We start from the raw sequence: 21,701 nt of genomic DNA, 5'->3' as shown, positions 1-21,701 counted from the left end.
AGAGGTATGGAGACAGGGCTGATGGTTTTACTTCACTGAGGGCTGGGATACAAGACCCCAGAAGCTGTCCTTCCTGCTTGTATTAAACGGACCAAGTCCAGTGTTTTCCTGTATGAGGAAAACACCCGGCAGGCTTGTGCCCAAAGAACTCTGGGTCTCTTCTTTCTCCTTACACAGCTAGGAAATGGCCTCTGTGGGAACCCTAAAGTTCAAGAAGCTGACTGAGAGCCTCTAGAACTCCGCCTCCACACACACCCTCAGCAACCTGCACTCGTGCCACAAGGAACGGTGAGAAGTCAAGAGACCATGGTAGCTTGATTCCCTTGAACCAGCCCTCTGTTAAAGTGCTGACTTAAGTCTACTTCTAAACTCAATCTGGGAGCATGATCTGCTCTAAAAATCTAGGGCCAGTGAATAGCTCCAATGTCACAACACCCCCAGAGAGAGCCCTCTGGAAAAGACAAACCATCTATAATTTTTGGTCAAAACTTATATGCCCCAAATCAACAACCAGACAGACGCTTGTTGAGGTGACAGACACTCTCTTCAGACTATAGGAAAGAGAAGCAGTCTTGGATCCTGCACCATGGCGGTGGCCAGGAGGAGTGGCGGTCAGCCTCAGGGTCAGAGATGGGCACCTGGCTCCTGTCACCTTATGTACAACAATTACTCTGTCAATTAATTATACGCTACCCAAATTGTTACTTAAGTCTTTTCTCATTTACCTGGCCAGTAAATGTTACTGTTACTTCTAGTCTCTTTGATCGGACTGTGAAATCTGAAAGCAGAGACAGCTCTATTTCAACACTGTTCTGAATGTCAAGAATGATACCGTGTCAGTGTCTAGCACACAGGAGTTTTGTTTTTTTTTTTTAAAGAATTGCTGGATGAATATTGACTGGTTTGTTTCCCTATTAAATTAGATTCTGATTCATGTGAGACAAAGGAGAATTTTTCCTACTGTCGACAGGAAAGAGCAGCCCAACAGGAACTGCAGGAGAACAGTTCACCAAACCACACCCAGCTGGGGCAGGAGGTGGCTAGGCCCACTGCTTCCAGAGGGAGCAGGGATGCGAGCAGGCCAACCTGTGGGTCCTTCGGGGGAGATACATCGCATTGGGACAACCTTCCTGACTCTGGCGTACACAATTGCAAAGCATGACAGGAAGGGTGTGTGCTCAGTCTAGTCAAGGACTGACAAAATATGGGAAATGGCAGCCTTGATACACACCCCCTTCTCCTTTCTGTGGTGCTGTATGCCACGGAAATGAAGAACAAACGCATCAATCACAGCCAATTCCCCCGGGCCCAGGTCTTTAGATTCTGATTTCACAGAGGCGAACTTTACAATGCCTGAATGTATCATCTCTAGCCCCTGTGACAGGCCAGCTCTGAAGGCATCTGCTTAATTTTTGCTTGGGGATTTACTTATGGGAGGTGGGGAAGGCTGTGTCTTTCCCAGACATTGGGGCATTTCCTCCCGCAGCCACAAGGCCTCCCAAAGTGTCCTCCCTCAGCACTGCTTCAGGGATGAGAGTTGTCCCAGGCCCAAGCCCAAGAGGGCCTACCCAGGCCCAGAGGAGAGCAGGGATGTTCAAGGACCCCCGAGAGGGAGACACCATCTGCCCGTACCTAGAGCCTTCACAGATATCTGCCGGGTGAGTGGAGGGGGCATGTTGATGCACACCAGATCCACGTCTTGATGCAGCAAGACGTCGTCAGTCCGGCTGGTGTAGAAGGCAATGTTCATCTCCTCAGCGAGCTGCTTGGCCTCCTCCTCGGTCTTCCCCCACAGGGCCTGCACCGTGAATCCCTCTGCCCGCAGCAGTGGGACCAGAACACGGGCGGAGCTGCCGGTCCCAAACACACCCACGCCGGGAAGCATCTTCATGCCGCCTTCTCCGTTCACCAACTCATCTCCTCACCAGAGTCTCCGGCATGAGCACGACTATCTCGCAGTCTCGGTCACACATGGCTCCTGGAACAGCAAGCAGGACACTGGCGATTAGGGGAGGGCGTGCTCAGCAGAGGCAATTTCCTGGGGTGATTTGGAAGCAACAAGTTCTCTGCCACACAGGACAAAAGACACACTGCTCCAGAGGGGAACGCTGCAGAAGCTTCTCCCGTGGAGACTCAGGATATTAACAGTATCTATCTACTAGGAGGAGGAGAGATGAAATATGAGAACAGCTGTATTCAAATTCCTGTCCTGCTATACTTAATTTTCTGTGTGACTCTGCTCAAACCATTAACCTTCGGGGCCTTAACTGTACAAGTTCATGGTTCTCTGATACTATATTACAGAAAGGAAAAGAAGAGTGTTTTATATTACAGTTAAAAGACAAAAGAGAACTACCTAGGTGCTATGAAAGTGGAAGTGTTAGTCTCCCAGTCATGTCTGACTCTTTGCGACCCCATGGACTACAGCCTGCCAGGTTCCTCTGTCCATAGAATTTTCCATGCAAGAATACTGTAGTGTGTTGCCATGCCCTTTTCCAGGGGATCTTTCCAACCCAGGTCTCCCTCATTGCAGGCAGACTGTTTACCATTTGAGCTACCCAGGAAGCCCAGGTACTATACACATTATGATTTAACAGTTTATGGTAGCAAGCATAGGAAAATGTTCACTAGAAACCAAAATACCAACAAAAAGCTACCAAACGGGCAGCAGCAGCAGTGATAACAAAGATATTTACAAGGATATTTTTATATAAAAATGTCCATGCCAATGTTGACTATGATAGTGAAAAATTGGAAAATGAGACACATGTTCAATAACAGTAGTGGATTAGATCAACAACGCTATGGAGCCACTGAAAATCATGAGTAGAAGGCCCTCAGTGACCTGAAAGACATCACCATGTATTCCTTGAAAAGGGGAAAACAATATGTGAAGCATGACATCAATATTCTCTAAAACAAACCAAAAAAAGCACAAAAAAAGTATATATGTATGAGAATATACAAGGATATCTACATCAATAACCATACTCCACAGAGAGGATGTAACTGAAGGACCTAATTTAATAATGATTATAACTTGATAGAACTGTGAATGATTTTTGTTTTCTGAACTTTGCCATATTTTCAACAATGAATGTGTCTTACTTTTTGTAGCATTTTCCTTGTGATCATAAGGGTTGTAAAATGAAATAAAGAATAAAGTACTGCATTATGTGGATGCAATGCAGTACTTGGGTGCGATCTCAAAAATGACAGAATGATCTCTGTTAGTTTCCAAGGCAAATCATTCAATATCACAGTAATCCAAGTAATCATGAATAGAAGGCCATGGACATCAACAGATGGTCAATACTGAAATCAGACTGATTATATTCTTTGCAGCAGAAGATGGAGAAGCTCTACACAGTCAGCAAAAACAAGACTGGGAGCTGACTGTGGCTCAGATCATGAACTTCTTATTGACAAATTCAGACTTAAATTGAAGAAAGTAGAGAAACCCACTAGACCATTCGGGTATGACCTAAATCAAATCCCTTATGATTATACAGTGGAAGTGACAAATAGAGTCAAGGGATTAGACCTGATAGAGTGCCTAAAGAACTATGGACGGAGGTTAGTGACACTGTACAGGAGGCAGTGATCAAGATCATTCCCAAGAAAAAGAAATGCAAAAAGGCAAAATGGTTGTCTGAAGAGGCCTTACAAATAGCTGAGAAAAGAAGAGAAGCTAAAGGCAAAGGAGAAAAGGAAAGATATACCCATCTGAATCCAGAGTTCCAAAGAATAGCAAGGAGAGAGAAGAAAGGCTTCCTCAGTGATCTATGTAAAGAAATAGAGGGAAATTATAGAATGGGAAAGACTAGAGAGCTCTTCATGACAATTAGAGATACCAAGGGAACATTTCATGCAAAGATGGGCTCAATAAAGGACAGAAATGGTATGGACCTAACAGAAGCAGAAGATATTAAGAGGAGGTGGCAAGAATACACAGAAGAACTACACAAAAGAGATCTTAATGACCCAGATAATCACAATGGTATGATCACTCACCTAGAGCCAGACATCCAGGAATGCAAAGTTAAGTGGGCCTTAGGAAGCATCACTACAAAGCTAGTGGAGGTGATGGAATTACAGTTGAGCTATTTCAAATCCTAAAAGATGATGCTGTAAAGTGCTGCACTCAATATGCCAGCAAATTTGGACAAGTTGGTAGTGGCCACAGGACTGGAAAAGGTCAGTTTTAATTCCAATCCTAAAGAAAGGCAATGCCAAAGAATGTTCAAACTACTGCACAATTGCACTCATCTCACACACTAGCAAAGTAATGCTCAAAATTCTTTAAACCAGGCTTCAACAATACGTGAATCGTGAACTTCCAGATGTTCAAGCTGGATTTAGAAAAGGCAGAGGAACCAGAGATCAAACTGACAACATCTGCTGGATCATCAAAAAAGCAAGAGAGTTCCAGAAAAACATCTACTTCTGCTTTATTGACTACGCCAAAGCCTTTGACTGTGTGGACCACAACAAACTGTGGAAAATTCTTCAAGAGATGGGAATACCAGATCACCTTACCTGCCTCCTGAGAAATCTGTATGCAGGTCAAGAAGCAACATTTAGAACTGGAGATGGAACATCGGACTAGTTCCAGATTGGGAAAGCAGTATGTCAAGCCTGTATGTGGTCACCTTGCTCATTTAACTTATATGCAGAGTACATCTTGCAAAATCCCAGGCTGGAATCCAAGCACAAGCTGAAATCAAGATTGGCAGGAGAAATATCAATAACCTCAGATATACAGATGACACCACCCTTATGGCAGAAAGTGAAGAAGAACCAAAGAGCCTCTTGATGAAAGTGAAAGATGAGAGTGAAAAAGCTGGCTTAAAACTCAACATTCAAAAAACGAAGATCATAGCATCCGGTCCCATCACTTCATGGGATATAGATGGGGAAACAATGGAAACAGTGACAGACTTTCTTTTCTTGGACTCCAAAATCACTGCAGATGGTGACTGCAGCCATGAAATTAAAAGATGCTTGCTCCAAAAAAAAATAATAAAAAATAAAAGATGCTTGCTCCTTGGAAGAAAAGCTATGACCAACCTAGACAGCATATTAAAAAGCAGAGATGTTACTTGACAACAAAGGTCTATCTAGTCAAGGCTATGGTTTTTCCAGTATTAATGTATGGATGTGAAAGTTGGACTATAAAGAAAGCTGAGCATCGAAGAATTGATATTTCTGAACTGTGGTGTTGGAGAAGACTCCTGAAAGTCCCTTGGGCTGCAAGGAGATCAAACCAGTCAATCCCGAAGGAAATCAGTCTGAATATTCACTGGAAGGACTGATGCTGAAGCTGAATACTTTGGCCACCTGATGCGAAGAACTGACTCATTGGATCAGATCCTGATGCTGGGAAAATTTTGGAGGCAGGAGGAGAAGGGGATGACAGAGGATGAGATGGTTGGATGGCATCACTGTCTCAGTGGACATGAGTTTGAGCAAGCTCTGGGAGTTGATGATGGACAGGGAAGCTTGGTGTGCTACTGTCCATGGGGTCGCAAAGAGCTGGACACAACTGAGCGACTGAACTAAAGTCTGCTTGGAAATTACAGTGAGATTTTGATGTGTGTAGGGAATAGGTTTCCCTCTGAGGCAATCCCTCAAGTAAACCAGTGGTCCCACTCTAGCTGTGTGTGGGGTCACTGATGACCCCAGACCTACTGAATCAGACTGTGGGGATGAGGCTATGTCACATCACTTTCTTTTTTCTTTTGGTTCTTATTTTATTGTGATAAAATACTCATAAAATTTACTATGTTAGCCATTTTTAAGTGTACAGTTCAGTGGAATTAAGTACCTTCATACTGTTGTATAACCATCACCATCACCCACTTCCAAAACTCTTTCACCTTGCAAAATCGAAACTCTGTCTTAACAGAGAGTGATTTCTCATTTCAACAGTGACTTCTTATTTCAACAGTTAATTAACAGTGACTTCTCATTTCAACCTTTCCCTGCAGCCCCTGGCAACCACCATGTTTCTATGAATCTGACTATTTTGAGTAGGTACTTCATAAAGTGGAATCACAAAGCATTGGTCCTTTTGTGACTGGCTTACTTCACTGAGCATGTTCTCAAGGTTCATCCATGGTGAGCTTATGTCAGAATTTCTTCCTTTTTTGGAGGTTGAAAATACTCCATTGTATGCATATACCATATTTTGCTTATCTATTCACCTGTCCATGGACACCTGGGTAGCTACTGTGAATAACGCTGCTGTGAACATGGGTATGCAGGTATCTCTTCCAGACTCAGCTTTCGATTCTTTTGGGTATATACTCAGAGGTGGAATTGCTGGATAATATGGTAAATCTGTTTTGGAACTGGCATACTGTTTCCCACAGGTCCTGCACCATTTAATTTACTTTTTAGTATTATTTTTAAATTTTGCTTATTTATTTAGGCTGTGTTGCATGGCTTGCGGGATCTCCGTTTCTCAACCAGGGATTGAACTGGGGCCTGCGGCAATACAAGCACCAAGTCTTAACCACTGGACCACCAGGGAACTCCCAAACTCCTGTATCATTTTAAATAGTAATTTTATAAACACCTAACAGTCCCTTAGTCTACCTAGTATCTTATTTTAAAAAATAAATCTGACTACTTTTTGATCTTTGATGCTGCAAATCACAATTTTTGAAAAGTTGTATCCAAATGCTGACTATCCAAGTGCTGTTCTACTTTTATCCACATAACATTGCTTCACTTGCTCCTCCTCCCAGATCAGAGTCATGGCATTCCTTTTGTAAATCCATAGTAATCAACTACTTCACTCCCCAACTGTGAGCACTAGGGATACATACAGCTCTTCCTTCCCCATCCATGATGCCCTCCCACTTCCTGCTCATTTCTGGGTGCAGCTTTCAGGCTCCCTTGCCCCTTCAGTAAGGTTCTTGAGATCCGGTCAGAGGCGCCCTCTTCTCTTCTTGCTCTACATGTTTGTTTGTTTGTTTTAATTTTATTTTATTTTTAAACTTTACAATATTGTATTAGTTTTGCCAAATACATCTTTTTTTACTACTCATGTCCCAGGCTTTAATTAGCATACCAGTGACTTTCAAATCTGAAGCACAACCCCAGCTTTCTCTCCAGAGCTGCACATACCCATGTATTCTAAGCTCCACAAAACCCACGTGACTAAACCTGAACAGAAGCAGTAAAGACAGTGAGAACACACAGAGAATGCATCTATGGGTCCAAATCCTGGCCTCCCCAGTTCTGAGCCGAATGAACGTTTTTCTTAGAAAAGCAGGTCTAATGCTGTTTAGCTCAAGGGGTCTTTTGAAGATGAAATGAGATCTGGTTAAAAGTGCCTAACAAAGTGTCTGGTGTATAGTCTGCATTTAATTATCATAAACCTTCCCTCAAACATTTTCTTCCTCTATTTTCTATTTCATGGCATGTCACCATCATCAATTCGGTTCTTCAACCCATCTGCAACCTCTTTATTCCCTCACCTGTACAGGTAACTCATCATCAAGCCTTGATGATCCTCCCTCTTCATTATCTCTTAAATCCACCCCCACCTCTTCCTGACAGCCCTTTGACCACTGCCCTAGTCTAGTCCCCAACACCACTCACCTGGATGATGCAACAACCTTCTACTTGATCTCTCCTGCTTCCATCCTTTCCTTCCTTCATCCACTCCTCATTTTGCAAAGGCATTTTTCTAAAATGCAAATGGAATCACATCACTCCCTTCCTGTTTGAACATTTCAGTGACTTCCCAATGGACTCAGTATGAAGTCCAGATGCTTCAGTATGACTTACAAGGCCCTGCAAGATTCAGAAATCTCAAGACAGGTCTAGTTTTGTGTAGGGTCACTTTCAAGGGTTATCTCCAAATAAGATGAGTTTCAAAACACATACCTAGAAAACCTAATATGAAGCACGATCTGTGAAATTACTAGCTATAAACCAGGGAAAAGTTGTGGAGATAGTTACTCAAAATGAAAACAATCACTTCAGGTTAACAGATGATGAGTGTAATTTTTCTTTCTGGGAAAATTAAACAGTGGGGAACAGCTGTTTATTGAGTGGCTTTTAGATCTTATTGACATGGTAAGTTTGTACATGAATGTTCACAGGAGAATTAATCATAACAGCCAAAAAGTAGAAACAACCCAAATGTCCATCAACTGCTGAATGGGTAAACAAAATTTGATAAAGTAGTACTATTCAGCCACAACAATTAATGAAGTACTGATACAAGCTACAACACAGATGAACCTTGAAAACATTATGCTGAGTCAAAGAAGCTAGTCACAGAAGACCATTATTATATGACTCCATTTATATACAATGTTCAGAATCGGCAAATCCATGGAGACAAAGTAAATTAGGGGAAGGAAGGAATTGGGAGGTACAGAGGCCTAACTATTCTTTGACATGTGGTTATCTACTTGTTCCAGCCCCAATTGTTGAAGAAAGTATTTTTTTCCGCCAGAATGACCTTGGTACCTTTACTGAAAATAAGTTGATCATAAATATACGGGTTTATTTGTGGACTCTCAATTTTATTCTGATATGCAGATTATATCAGATATGCAGATGTCACTACCCTTATGGCAGAAAGCGAAGAACTAAAGAGCCTCTTGATGAAAGTGAAAGACGAGAGTGAAAATGTTGGCTTAAAACTCAACATTCAGAAAACTAAGATCAACACAACCAGTCCTATCACTTCATGGCAAATAGATGGAGAAACAATGGAAACAGTGACAGACTTTGCTATTTGGGGTTCCAAAAATCACTGCAGATGGTGACTGCAGCCATGAAATTAAAAGATGTTTACTCCTTGGAAGAAAAGCTATGACCAACCTAGACAGCATATTAAAAAGCAGAGACATTACCTTACCAACAAAGGTCTGTCTAGTCAAAGCTATGGTTTTTCCCATAGTCATGTATGGATGTGAGAGTTGGACTACAAAGAAAGCTGAGGGCTGAAGAATTGATGCTTTTGAACTGTGGTGTTGGAGAAGACTCTTGAGAGTCCCTTGGACTGCAAGGAGATCAAATCAATCAATCCTGAAGGAAATCAGTACTGAATATTTATTGGAAGAACTGATGTTGAAGCTAAAACTCCATTCTTTGCCCCCCGATATGAAGAACTGACTCATTGGAAAGACTCTAATGCTGGGAAAGATTGAAGGCAGGAGGAGAAGGGGACAACAGAGGATGAGATGATTGGATGGCATCGCTGACTCAATGGACATGAGTTTGAGCAAGCTCTGGGAGTTGGTGATGGATAGGCAAGTTCATCAGAGAAGGCAATGACACCCCACTCCAGTACTCTTGCCTGGAAAATCCCATGGACAGAGGAGCCTGGTAGGCTGCAGTCCATGGGGTCGCTGAGGGTCGGACATGACTGAGCGACTTCACTTTTACTTTTCACTTTCATGCATTGGAGAAGGAAATGGCAACCCACTCCAGTGTTCTTGCCTGGAGAATCCCAGGGATGACGGAGCCTGGTGGGCTGCCGTCTATGGGGTCGCACAGAGTCGGACACGACTGAAGCGACTTAGCAGCAGCAGCAGCAGCAGCAGCAGCAGCAGCAGCAGCAGGCAAGTCCATGGGGTTGCAAAGAGTCAGACACCACTGAGTGACTGAACTGAACTGAATTTTATTCCACTGGTCTATAGTCTGTCCTTACTCCAGTACCTTATCTTGATTACTTCAGTAAGTTCTAAAATCACTAAATGTGAATCTTCTGACTTTTTCTTTTGAAATATTATTTTGGCTATTCTGGAACCCTTGCACATTCCTATAAATTTTATGACCAGTTTATCAATCTGGGATTTTGAAAGAGATTGCTTTGAATCTGCAGATCAATTTGAGAACTGTTTTCATCATAACAATCTTAAGACTTCTGATTCATGAACATGGTGTGTCTAATTTATTTAAACAATATTTTATAGTTTTCACAGTATAAGTTACACACTTTTTTATTAAATTTACTTCTGTTATTTTATTTGATGCTATAGTAAATGGAATTGCTTTAATTTCATTTTCAGATCCAGCTTTTCTTTTGCTTCTACTGTAAATAAAAGTGGACGGTGTGAAGTATTCATCTCTGTCAGGGCTTGGTTTGCCCGTATAGCCCACAGCACAGCATCGTGTACTGCTTGATCCTACCCGAAGGCAACTGTGCCTTTGTGAACCACGGAAATACGCAAGATTTGAGCTTCCTGCCTCCTCGTGTCTCTTTTTGGGCTATAGAGTTTTGTCTCATTCCTTGAACTCTGGTATTTCTACTATTATGTCCGTGGTCTCCCAGCCACCTCTGTTTCATCTTTGCTGATAATTCTCTTGCCCTTACAGGCTTCCTTTCTAGTTAGAAAACAGGTCAGTCACATACTACCTTCTATTATTTTCATGTCCTGAATTCTCTTTAGCTATTTTTGTCACTTTCTGTATTTATAGGTTTTTGGGGGGTTACTTACAGGTCATGGATATTCTGGGACCTTGAAAGTGTAAACTTTGTAGTGCTACATAAGTAAGATTCTGCTTAAGTTCTGTGGGTCATTCATTACAACAGCTCTAAGGGCCAGGGAGTGAGACAGAGCCACCAAAAGCAACGATGTCCATGTCCTCTCTAAATTCACGCCCAGAGCACACTTCCTCCTCTCTCACATTTCATTTCTTCATGTTCTAATTATATTTGGGTGTATATTTGCACTGGTAGCTTAAAACAACAGAATGGATTAGAAAAAATGTTAATAACCTCTGTTTTATTGACACTGACTCAAAGGGCAGCTTCATCAACACCAATAAATAAAAGGGCAAGAGCTGGCCTCTGAGGAAGCCAGATGGCATGAAGCTAGGCAGGCTTGACTAGGTGTTTTCCTGCTCCGGTAGACAGAGCTGGTTTTCCACATTTATTTCAGTGATTACCCTTTCTTACTCCTAACATGGCCTTGTTGCTTGCCCCTGACATCCTTGTACATACCTTTCATGTGCCTCCAAAGATCTCCATAAACCCAGCCCTGCCGAGCTCACATGCATTCCAGTCACCGCAGCCTGGTCAGGAACGAAGCAGGGAAAGCGCCTTGACAGAACTGACCATACACGCTCCAATGAAGCCACAGGTTATAGGGAAGGCAGCACAGAGGTCAGAGGCGTGAATCTGCGGCTAGCCTTGCCTGGGCTCAAATCCTGGCTCCACCTCCTACCAGCTGGGTGATGTCAGGTAAGTTTCTCAATCATTTTGTAAGAGGGGGTTAACTGTATCTACCTCACAGGGTACTTCAGGATTAAATGAGTCAGCATTCATGAAGCATTTAAAATAGGGCCTAGCCATCATCAAAAAACCTACAAACAATAAATGCTGGAGACAATGTGGAGAAAAGGAACCCTCTTGCACTGTTGGTGGAGATGTAAATTGATACAGACACTATGGAGAACAGTGTGGAGATTCTTAAAAAAAAAAAACTAGAAATAAAACTACCATATGATTTATCAACTCCACTACTAGGCATATACCCTGGGAAAACCACAATTCTAAAAGACACATGTCCCCTAATGTTTATGGCAGCACTATTTACAACAGCCAGGACATGGAAATAACCTAATGTCAATAGACAGGTGAATGGATAAGCTTAATGGAATATTACTCAGCCAGAAAAATTGCAAATTTGAGTCAGTTCTAGTCAGGTGGATGAACCTAGAGCCTGTTATACAGAGTGAAGTAAGTCAAAAAGAGAATGCCAAATATCGTGTATTAACGCATATATATGGAATCTAGAAAAATGGTACTGATGAACCCATTCACAGGGCAGCAACAGAGACACAGACATAGAGAACAGACTTGTAGACATAGCAGGGAGGAAGAAGAGGGCGGGATGAGATAGTAGCAGTGAAACACACACTGCCACGTGTAAAACAGAGAGCTAGTGGGGAGGTGCTATGTGACACAGGGAGCTCAACCCGATGCTCTGTGACAACCTAGCGGGTAAGATGGGGTAGGGGGTGAGAGGGATACCCAAGAGGGAGGGGACACATGTATACCTATGGCTCAATCATGCTGTTGTACAGCGGAAACCAACACATTGTTAAGCAATTATCCTCCATTAAAAAGAAACAAATAACATCTTTATGAAAATAAATAAACTAAATAGGACCTGGCACATAGGAAGTCACTACATGGATTTTTTTTTTTAAAGCTATATATGACTGACTTAGATATCTCTTCAAAAGCATATAGGAATATGAAGATAATATTCTAAGCTAATATGTAGTGAGTGCAATAGGCCAGGAAGTGTTTAGTGTAAACTATATAGTGTTTAGTGTAATATATAGTATTATCCCTCTAAGTCCATGCCACCCTGTCTTACAGATGAGGAACACAGAATCCTGGGGAGGCAAGGTAACTTTTCCAGGGCTCCACAGCTGGCTTTGTGTAACAGACCTGCCACAACCCGCTGTGAGACCTGGAGCAGGTTACTGAGCTTCTCTCAGTTCAGTTCAGTCGCTCAGTCATGTCCGACTCTTTGTGACCCAATGAATCGCAGCACACCAGGCCTCCCTGTCCATCACCAACTCCCGGAGTCCACCCAAACCCATGTCCATCGAGTCAATGATGCCATCCAACCATCTCATCCTGTCGTCCCCTTCTCCTCCTGCCCTCAATCTTTTCCATCATCAGGGTCTTTTCCAATGAGTCAGATCTTCGCTAAGCCTCCATAAAAATGTGTGTGGAACAGCTCTTGCATCCTTAGCAACAAGCGTGAACCAGGAAAGTTCGTTCTGCTCCCTGGCTTGGCGACCGCTTGCCTCAGCTCCGTCACTCAAACCAATACTGCTCTGTTCATACATCACACCTTTACTGAGGGCCCTAACAGGAAGACTGTAATGAATAAAAGATGAAAAGACACAGTCTTCATTATTTCAGGAGCAACCAGTCAGAAAGGGTGTAGGAGCCAGAGCTGGTGGCACAAGTGCTAATCTAAGGAGTGTGGAGGTTGATGGGCGGGTATCCTCGATACTTTTGGTCTGTCCCGCCTTTGCCACCTGATCTCCCTCTGCTCTGCTCTGCCTCCTGTGGATGAGAAGGTCAGTCTCTAGGGACTACATCACGTGGGCTCCAGGCCCTCTGGCTTCCATCTGGGTTCAGCCAATCTCAGGAGGTGATCAGAGCACAGCCGAAAGGTTACAGTACTTGCCTCTCTCCCTACCAGGATGTGGCTCTGGCAGGGGCTGTGATCCTTGACCAAGGTCACATGCCTCAGGAGGATCCCTCTTCCCACAGTCACAGACTATTCTGGGTTCTGGTGTCCCTCCCTTCCCTCACTGCACTTGAGGTGGTACCAGTACCAGCAACAACTGGCCCCTGCCAGTCCCCCAGTGTGCCACCATCCCTTGCAGGTTTCCCTTACCCCTGTCACCACCGTAAATAACCCCTCCCTTAAAGGCATTTCAATAACTCTCTGAACGTGCTGGCTGTTTCCTGCCTGGACGCTAACTAATAACAGTGAGCAATGAGAACCACTGAATTTTTTTTTAACTTGAGGTAAGTGGAATAGAGTTCAGGAGACAGACACCGAGAACCAGTTAAGATAAAAATAAGAGATAAGGAGGGTCTGATGGAGGGAATGAAATGGAGCAGAAAGCTATCAATAGGACTTGGGGTTATGAGGGGAGAGGAAAAAGCCAAAAATGGCATCAAATTATAGACCAACACCCCTCATGAACACAGGATCAAAATCCTTAATAAGCTATTAGCATCATCAATATATGATGACCAAGAGAACGTAAGCCTGGTTCAATATTCTAAAATCAATTAGTATACTTCAACATATCAAGCCATTAGATTAGTTATTAAACTGCATTAATTAGGAATGCAAATTAAAACTTATCACAACTACACACCTATTGGAATGGGTGAAATTCAGAAAATCTGATATCAACTACTGATGAGGATATAAAGTTCATGAAAATGAGAAATGGTATCACCTCATCCATCTTCTTTCATCTCCCTCTGCTCCACAATGCCTCAAGGTTTATTGACAGGATATGGGGCTACAGCAATGGTTACCTGCTAGTTTTCTCCACTCCTTGCGATGTCATTCAAATGGACCAGAGGTAAACACTCACGGAGACAGAGGCAGTCTCCCTTCCCCGTGCCTGCTCTTCCAGCGAGGTATTTGGTGAGAGGAGAATTATAACAGAAGAACTGAGTAGTGTTGTTTTCTGTCATGTTATCCTTTATTCCGAAACAACTCGCAATATATCCTTAAGCATGCTTTTGACTGACTGTAGTTTTTTTTCAAGGGTCATTACTTGTTCTGGGATTGTGTCTTCCTGATGCCATTAGAATTATCAAGCCATTGAGAAGCTTACATATGGTGGAGCCTGGGTGGTTCCATCCAAGCTATATGGAAACCTATCTATTATAGTTTTCCCTGTAACTACATATTTTTAAATTACAAATTGTGCTTTCTCTTTTTCAGTGCCAGGTTTCAAAAAGAGCCATTAGGGATTTCTAGACAGTTACTGCCTTGTAATAGTATATTTACACTGCAAGCCACACAAATGCAGTCAACTGATTTTCAGCCTAGGTATTATATCAATTCATGGGGAAAGAAAACTCTTTTTAATAAATGGTGTAACAATTGGATATGCATATGGGCTTCCCTGGTAGCTCAACTGGTAAAGAATCCGCCTGCAAAAAAAAAAAAAAGAACCCGCCTGCAATGGAGACTCAGGTGTGATTCCTAGGTCAGGAAGATCCCCTGGAGAAGGAGTAGGCTACCCACTCCAGTATTCTTGAGTTTCCCTGATGGCTCAGACGGAAAAGAATCTGCCTGCAATGCAGGAAACCTGGGTTCAATCCCTGGGTTGGGAAGATCCCCCGGAGGAGGACGTGGCAACCCACTCCAGTATTCTTGCCTGGAGAAGCCCCATGGATAGAGGAGCCTGGTGGGCTACAGCCCATGGGGTCACAAAGAGTTGGACATGACTGAACGACTAAGCACATCACATGGCAAACAAAAACCTTTGACCCTTCTTTTCTCACTGTGTACACAAAAATTAATCCCAAATGAATCAAAGACCTAAATGTAAAAGCCAGAACCACAGAGCTTCTGGGCTTCTCAGGTGGTGCTAGTGGTAAAGAATCCACCTGTCAATGCAGAAGACGCCAGAGAAGAGAGTTCTATACCTTGGTCAGGAAAAGCCCCTGGAGTAGGAAATGGCAACCCACTCCGGTATTCTTGGCTGGAAAATTACATGGAGAGAGGAGCCTGACGGGCTACAGTTCATGGGGTGGCAAAGAGTCAGACACAACCGAGTATGCACCCACCATACACAAAGCTTCTAGAAAAACATGTCAGAGAATATTTTCAAGATCATAGGATACATAAAGATTTCTTGGACAGAACACACAAAGCCCTAACCCACTGATGTTAAAAGAATTTCTGCTCATTACAAAAACACATATATATGGAATCTAGAAAAATGGCACTGAATAATTTATTTGCAGGGCAGTAATGGAGAAAAAGACATAGAGAACAGACTTATGGACTTGGGGAAGAGGGGAAGAGAGGGCAAGATGTATGGAGAGAGTAACATGGAAACTTACGTTACCATACGTAAAATAGACAGCCAATGGGAATTTGCTGTTATGTCTCAGGAAACTCAAACAGGGACTCTGAATCAACCTAGAGGGGTGGAATAGGGAGGGAGATGAGAGGGAGGTTCAAAAGGGAGGGGATAAATATACACCTATGGGTGATTCATATTGAGGTTTGACAGAAAACAACAAAATTCTGTAAAGCAATTATCCTTCAATTAAAAAATAAATAAATTTTAAAACATATATACTCCTCCATCCATGGGGTTTTCTAGGCAAAAGTACTGGAGTGGGGTGCCATTGCCTTCTCCGATATATATATATAAACCCTCTTAAAAAATAAAGTAAAAGATTTTTTCCATTTTAGGCATATATATGTAACATTAAAATCATGAAAGTAGGAACTGCAAATTTGAGCTTACTATGCTCAAATTTTTATTAAAACTTCTAAATGATTTTCACTATCCCTCTATTTTCACTGTTGTGATCTTTTGGCAAAATATTATAAAAATATAAATTAATAAAGAGAGTACACTGGGTCCAGGATAAAAAAAACCACTGGGACTTGCCTGGTGGTCAGGTGGTTAGGACTCCATGGTTTCACTGCAGGGGGCATGGGTTCGATTCCTGGTCAGGGAACTAAGATCCCACACTCCTGTGGCAGTCACAAAAAAAAGATGATGACGACGACACCCAGACACACACAAAAGAAGAACCTGATTTTCTAAAATGTCAAAAGATTAGATCGAGTCACACCAAAGATACCAAAACAGCCAATACGCATGTGAAAAGGTGCTCCGTATCACTAGTCATCAGGGACACGCAAACTAAAACCAAACCTTGCTAGAATGGAAAAGGTAAAAAGAGAGAGAGGGGGAGACCAACAATCCCAAAGTCTGGAGAGGATACGGAGAAACAGAACTCTCTCACATTGTTGGTGGCAGTGTGAAATAGTACACTTTGGAAAACTGACATTTTCTTATAAAGATATATCAACTCAATGACACAACTACTCCATTCGTAGATATTTACGCATGAAAATGAAAACATACATCCACAAAAACTTACACAAAATATTCTCAGCACCTTATTCATCTTAGCCCTAAATTGGAAATAAACCCAAATGCTTAGGAATAGGAGATTAGATAAATAAATTATGGTATGGTCATACAATGAAATATAGAAAAAAGCAGCAAAAATTAATGAACTACTAATGCATGTAACCACATGCATGAATCTTAAAAATACTACTTTGAGTGAAAGATGCTAGGCACACACACCCAAAAAAACAGTCCTTACTGTAGGATCTCATTTACTTGAAGTACAGGCAAACATACTGTTAGCAACAGGAGTCAGAAGTGATAGCGGGATGGCTGGTGGGTGGGGAGGTGGCGCAAAGAGGTGTGGGACTGACTAGAAAAGGGCACGAGGAAATGAATGAGGATGGAAATATTCTGTATCTTGCTTTGCACTTTGTTTACATGGGGATATATTTGTCACAATTCATCAAGTTGAACACTTAGGATCTGTGTATTTAATTGTATGTAAATTTTACATCAATTTTTAATTACTGTAAGTTATGGCTGAGGGCATAGAACAACCTATTTGCACCATGTGGATTTACATCTATAATCAAATTAAATGGACATTGTGAATTAAGTCTCTTTCCTTTAAACACAAAACTTGAAGTTGTTTGCACATAGCTTTACATTGTATTTACAACTATTTACATTGCATTAGATATTGTAAGTAATTTAGAGATGACAAAGTATACAAGAGGATAAGTATATGTCATATGCCATTTTATATGAGGGGCTTGAGCATCCCTTGAGCACTTTTTCTATGTTCTAGTGGCTCAGACAGTCAAGAATCTGCCTACATTGATGCAGGAGACCAGGGTTTGATCCCTGCCTGGGTCAGGAAGATACCCTGAAGAAGAGAATGGCAACCCACTCCAGTATTCTGGTCTGGAGAATCCCATGGACAGAAGAGCCTAATGGGCTACTGACCATGGGGTTGCAAAGAGCTGGACACGACTGAACGACTAACACTTTGAGCATCTGTGGATTTTGGGATCCCAAGGGGTCTTGGAACCAATCCCAGCCCCCTAGATACCAAGGGAGGACTGTATAAAGCCAATGGCTGAAGCCAAGCAGAGGCCAGCGATCTAGTGAGTGTGGGCACTTGCTGAGGATCAGAAGGTTGCCCTTTCCCATAGCCAACATCACACTAGGCAAGCTGCTGAGCTGCCGGAGTTAGGCAAGTCCTCAGCACTCACGAACAACTCATACTCAGGAAGTGAGGGCTGAAAGAGGGGTTCTTCTCTGGTATTGCTGCAGGCAAGCCAAGGAAGGATGGCTGTAAGTGAGAAATAACATGTAACAGGTTGTGGCTGCAGCTGGACAGGTTGGGCAACAGGTTGGCACATCACATGGGTAGGAAGCCTAAGCTCAGCTTCCACCCCCACCACACCCCAGAACCAGCCCATGGCTGGAATTCCCCAGTGGGGCACCCTCAGGGCACCCTCGACAGACTTGGCGGCGGACCTCTGCCCTCTCAGACACATTCCCAGGTGCCAGCATCAAGGGGCTTGTTTGGGAATTAGACTTTTCTGTGGATGGATTTCTTCAGTAATTGTATCTTAATATAAAATACTCTAAAATAAAGCACTGTGGCCAGTGATGAGGCCAGGACCCTAATTATTAAGTGAGTTGGGGCCTCAATCTAACTTTATTTATTTGTTTGTTGGGCCACACAGCTCGCATGATCTTACTTCCCCAACCACAGATTGAACCCATGCCCTCAGCACTGAAAGCATAGAGTCCTAACCACTGGACCACCAAGGAAATTCCCAATCTAATTTTGAAGTAGATTGTGACATTGGCTGTGTTTCTTCCTACCTCTCTGGCCATTTCTCTGCTTGTTTCTCCTGATGACGACTGTGGTAACCATGGCTCTTGCCTCAAGACTGATGAGTCTATTCATATTCACTCTCATGGCTTTAAATACTATCTGTTCTCTGATGACTTTCAAAGCTGTCAGCCAGGTCCTCTTCCTTGAGCTTCAGACTAGCATAAACAACCACCTATCTGATGTACATTTCCACTTGGTGTCCAGAACTAAACTCCTGATGTTTCTCCCCACCAAACTCACTTTTCCCCACAGAAACTGGTAACACAAATTTTCCAGCTGTTTAAATCAAAAGCTTGGAGTAATCTTTGATCCTTCTTTTTCTCATACGTCTCATCCGATCCGTAAAAACATGTCTTAGTGGCTGTCTCTCTTCAAAACACACCCTGAATCTGAGCACTTCCCACTACTCCGCTGCCACCGCCTAGATTCCAGTCACTGTCCTCTCTCCTGTGCTACTGTGAGAGCCCACCTGGTCTTCCTGGTCTCCCAGGGCAGATTCTACCCTGCCCCTTCTCGTACTGTATCCCCAGTCTACTCTCATCTAGCACTGAGGGCAACGCCATTAAAATGTAAGTCAGATCACGCCACTCCTCTGCCCAAAGGCTGCATAGGCTTTGCATCTCTTCCTGGGTCAGGAAGATCTGCTGGAGTAGGGATAGGCTACCCACTCCAGTATTCTTGGGCTTCTCTTGTGATTCTGCTGGTAAAGAATCTGCCTGCAGTGCAGGAGACCTGGGTTTGATCCCTGGGTTGGGAAGATCCCCTGGAGAAGGCAAAGGCTACCCACTCCAGTATTCTGGCCTGGAGAATTCCGTGGAATGTATAGTCCGTCAGGTCACAGAGTCGGACATGACTGAGTGACTTTCACTTTCACTTTAGCATAAAAGCCAAGGTTCTTCCTCTGACCTAAAAAAGCCTGTCAATGGCACCCCACTCCAGTACTCTTGCCTGGAAAATCCCATGGACAGAGGAGCCTGGTAGGCTGCAGTCCATGGGGTTGATGAGGGTTGGACGCGACTGAGCGACTTCACTTTCACTTTTCATTTTCATGCGTTGAAGGAAACAGCAACCCACTCCAGTGTTCCTGCCTGGAGAATCCCAGGGACGGGGAAGCCTCATGGGCTGCCGTCTGTGGGGTCGCACAGAGTCGGACATGACTGAAGTGACTTAGCAGCAGCAGCCCCCTATCCTCTTTCTGACTTTACATCCTATTTCTCTTTCCCTTGCTCACTCAACTCCGGTTACCATGGTTTGCTGCTGTGTGTATCGCAAACATTCCAGGTACGTCTCTGTTTCAGGGTTTCTGTGCTGGCGGTTCCCTCTACTGTACTGATGAGATCAACTGGGTCTACATACTCCCTCTCTTCCTTCAGGTCTCTACTCATTAGAAACAGGTTTATCCTCCCATTGCTGGTCTCCTACCACGCCTCCTAGAATGCTCCTTGAGAAAAGGGAATTTTTTGTCTGTTTTGGGCACTGCTGTACCCCCAAGTTCCTTCCCCCAAGGCCTAATATGCAGTGGGTGCTCAATAAATATTTGCTGGAAAAAGGTGAAAAGATTCCAGACCTTGCTCCTGTATAGTTAATCAATAAACCAAGATATATATACTGAATTCATCAAAACTGTAAACAATTCCGTACAATCTTGGGGTATGTTCACAAATGTAATAAAGAGATTACTTATGCTGATAATTAAATAGTTTGAGGCAGAATCTGGTATAATGGTTTAGGAAAGAAAGCATCATAGAATAGCTCTGCCTGCCAGCTGGGATTAGGAAAATGAGCCGAGGCTCTCAGTCTTAAACTACAACTTGACCTGTCAAGAGGGTGCCTGCAACCAGAACTGTCTCTCCAACTACCCCACCTCCTCACATAATGTGACTCATGCTTATCTGTTAGCTCCTTATCTGTTAGTCCCCTTGTAGTCAAGCTTCCTCCTCTAACAGAAGCAAACTGTATGTCAAGCCTTGCAGGATCCCAGTGACCTAGCACATAGGGGCTATGTTCAGTCAAATGCCAACAATCATGAAGGGAAAGGAAGTGATAGTGGACTCAAGTGATGGTGATTCCAACCTGACCATCTGATAAGGAATCACTCTAGCTGCAGTGAAGCTTTCCTGCCCCCATGGCCAGTCTATCCCTATGTCCCACCAACTGGACATCCGAATGTCCCCTGATTTCCATCCACTGCTCTGGTTCCATGAACCAGATGGTTTTCCTGAACTGGCCATTTCTTCCCCTAGCCTCTCTAGGATAAAGCCCAGATTCCCTGATGGGCTCTCCCCAGCGTGGGTTGGACCTTTCCCCATCTCTCCACCTTACCACTTTCCCCTTACACTGCACTCAGCTCAGTATGCTGGCAGCTACCACATCTAACTCCTTCAGTTTTGCTCTGAGGTTCTGGTCCAAACTATTTGCTCTGCCTGCAATAATTTTTTCTTCATTTTCTCAGGATAACTCCTTCTCAGATCTGTTATGTCTCCACTTAAACACCACTTCTTCAGAGAAGCTGTGCCTGAGCTCTGTCTTTCACAGTGCCCATCACACTCCACTGGGATCTGTCATGATGTCAAGAGGCTGCCTGTCTCACACACTGCTGTCACCAGGACTGAGCAGCACCTGACACTGAGTAGGTGCTGAGTGATGACTGAGGAATGAGTAAGTGTGAGAACACAGAAATCAAGAAGTCAGGTCAAAGCCTGTGTGGCAGCTGCACCAACTAGAAGGCAACAGCTTTTCCTGCTCAAGTCCTTCTTTTCCTTCCTATTTTAAATAAAATATGTTTTAAAATCTTAAAGAGGATAAGCTTGGTTTTTTTTGGCAATGCTGGGGGCTTGTGGAATCTTAGTTCCCCAACCAAGGATTGAACCTGGGCCTTGGAAGTGAAAGCAACAAGTTCTAACCACTGGACTGCCAGGGAATTCCCTGAATATAAGCTTCTCTGAAGGATGCTCTGGAACTGATATGATAACCATCACCCTAGTAGAGGGGTGCCATGATGTTAACATCCAGTTGCAAAGAGATCTAGATTTATAACATAAGAGCATAATTCATGAGCACACTAAAAGGAGACAAAATTAAAAGGTAAAGGTAAATGTTAACTTCAATTCTCATTTTGCAAAACCCAGGAATCTGGTGGGGGAAATAAGTAGCCTTTCATGTGGTCATCAACATCAACCATGTACTAAGAACC

At 43.2% G+C, this 21,701-nt stretch overlaps 1 protein-coding gene across 6 annotated transcripts in view; it reads right to left on the bottom strand.

Moving 5' to 3' along the window:
- Positions 1-21,701, bottom strand: part of GFOD2 (glucose-fructose oxidoreductase domain containing 2) — a 40,399-nt gene that overhangs the window by 9,401 nt on the left and 9,297 nt on the right. The window contains exons 1-3 of one of the 6 annotated variants that reach the window (XM_027516229.1): positions 10,976-11,127; positions 7,612-7,699; positions 1,633-1,978 (exon numbers count right to left, since the gene is read on the bottom strand). In XM_027516229.1, coding sequence (XP_027372030.1) covers positions 1,633-1,891 — 259 coding nt within the window. In that variant the 5' untranslated portion in view covers positions 1,892-1,978; positions 7,612-7,699; positions 10,976-11,127. Of the gene's footprint in view, positions 1-1,632; positions 1,979-4,539; positions 4,562-7,611; positions 7,700-10,975; positions 11,128-15,604; positions 15,645-21,701 lie in introns of those variants that run through there. The other 5 variants (XM_027516228.1, XM_027516230.1, XM_027516231.1 and 2 more) reach the window with 5 other exon arrangements.

Source organism: Bos indicus x Bos taurus, chromosome 18, assembly GCF_003369695.1.
Source record: "Bos indicus x Bos taurus breed Angus x Brahman F1 hybrid chromosome 18, Bos_hybrid_MaternalHap_v2.0, whole genome shotgun sequence".
Taxonomy (NCBI): domain Eukaryota; kingdom Metazoa; phylum Chordata; class Mammalia; order Artiodactyla; family Bovidae; genus Bos; species Bos indicus x Bos taurus.
This window is presented reverse-complemented; position numbering and strand designations above follow the sequence as displayed.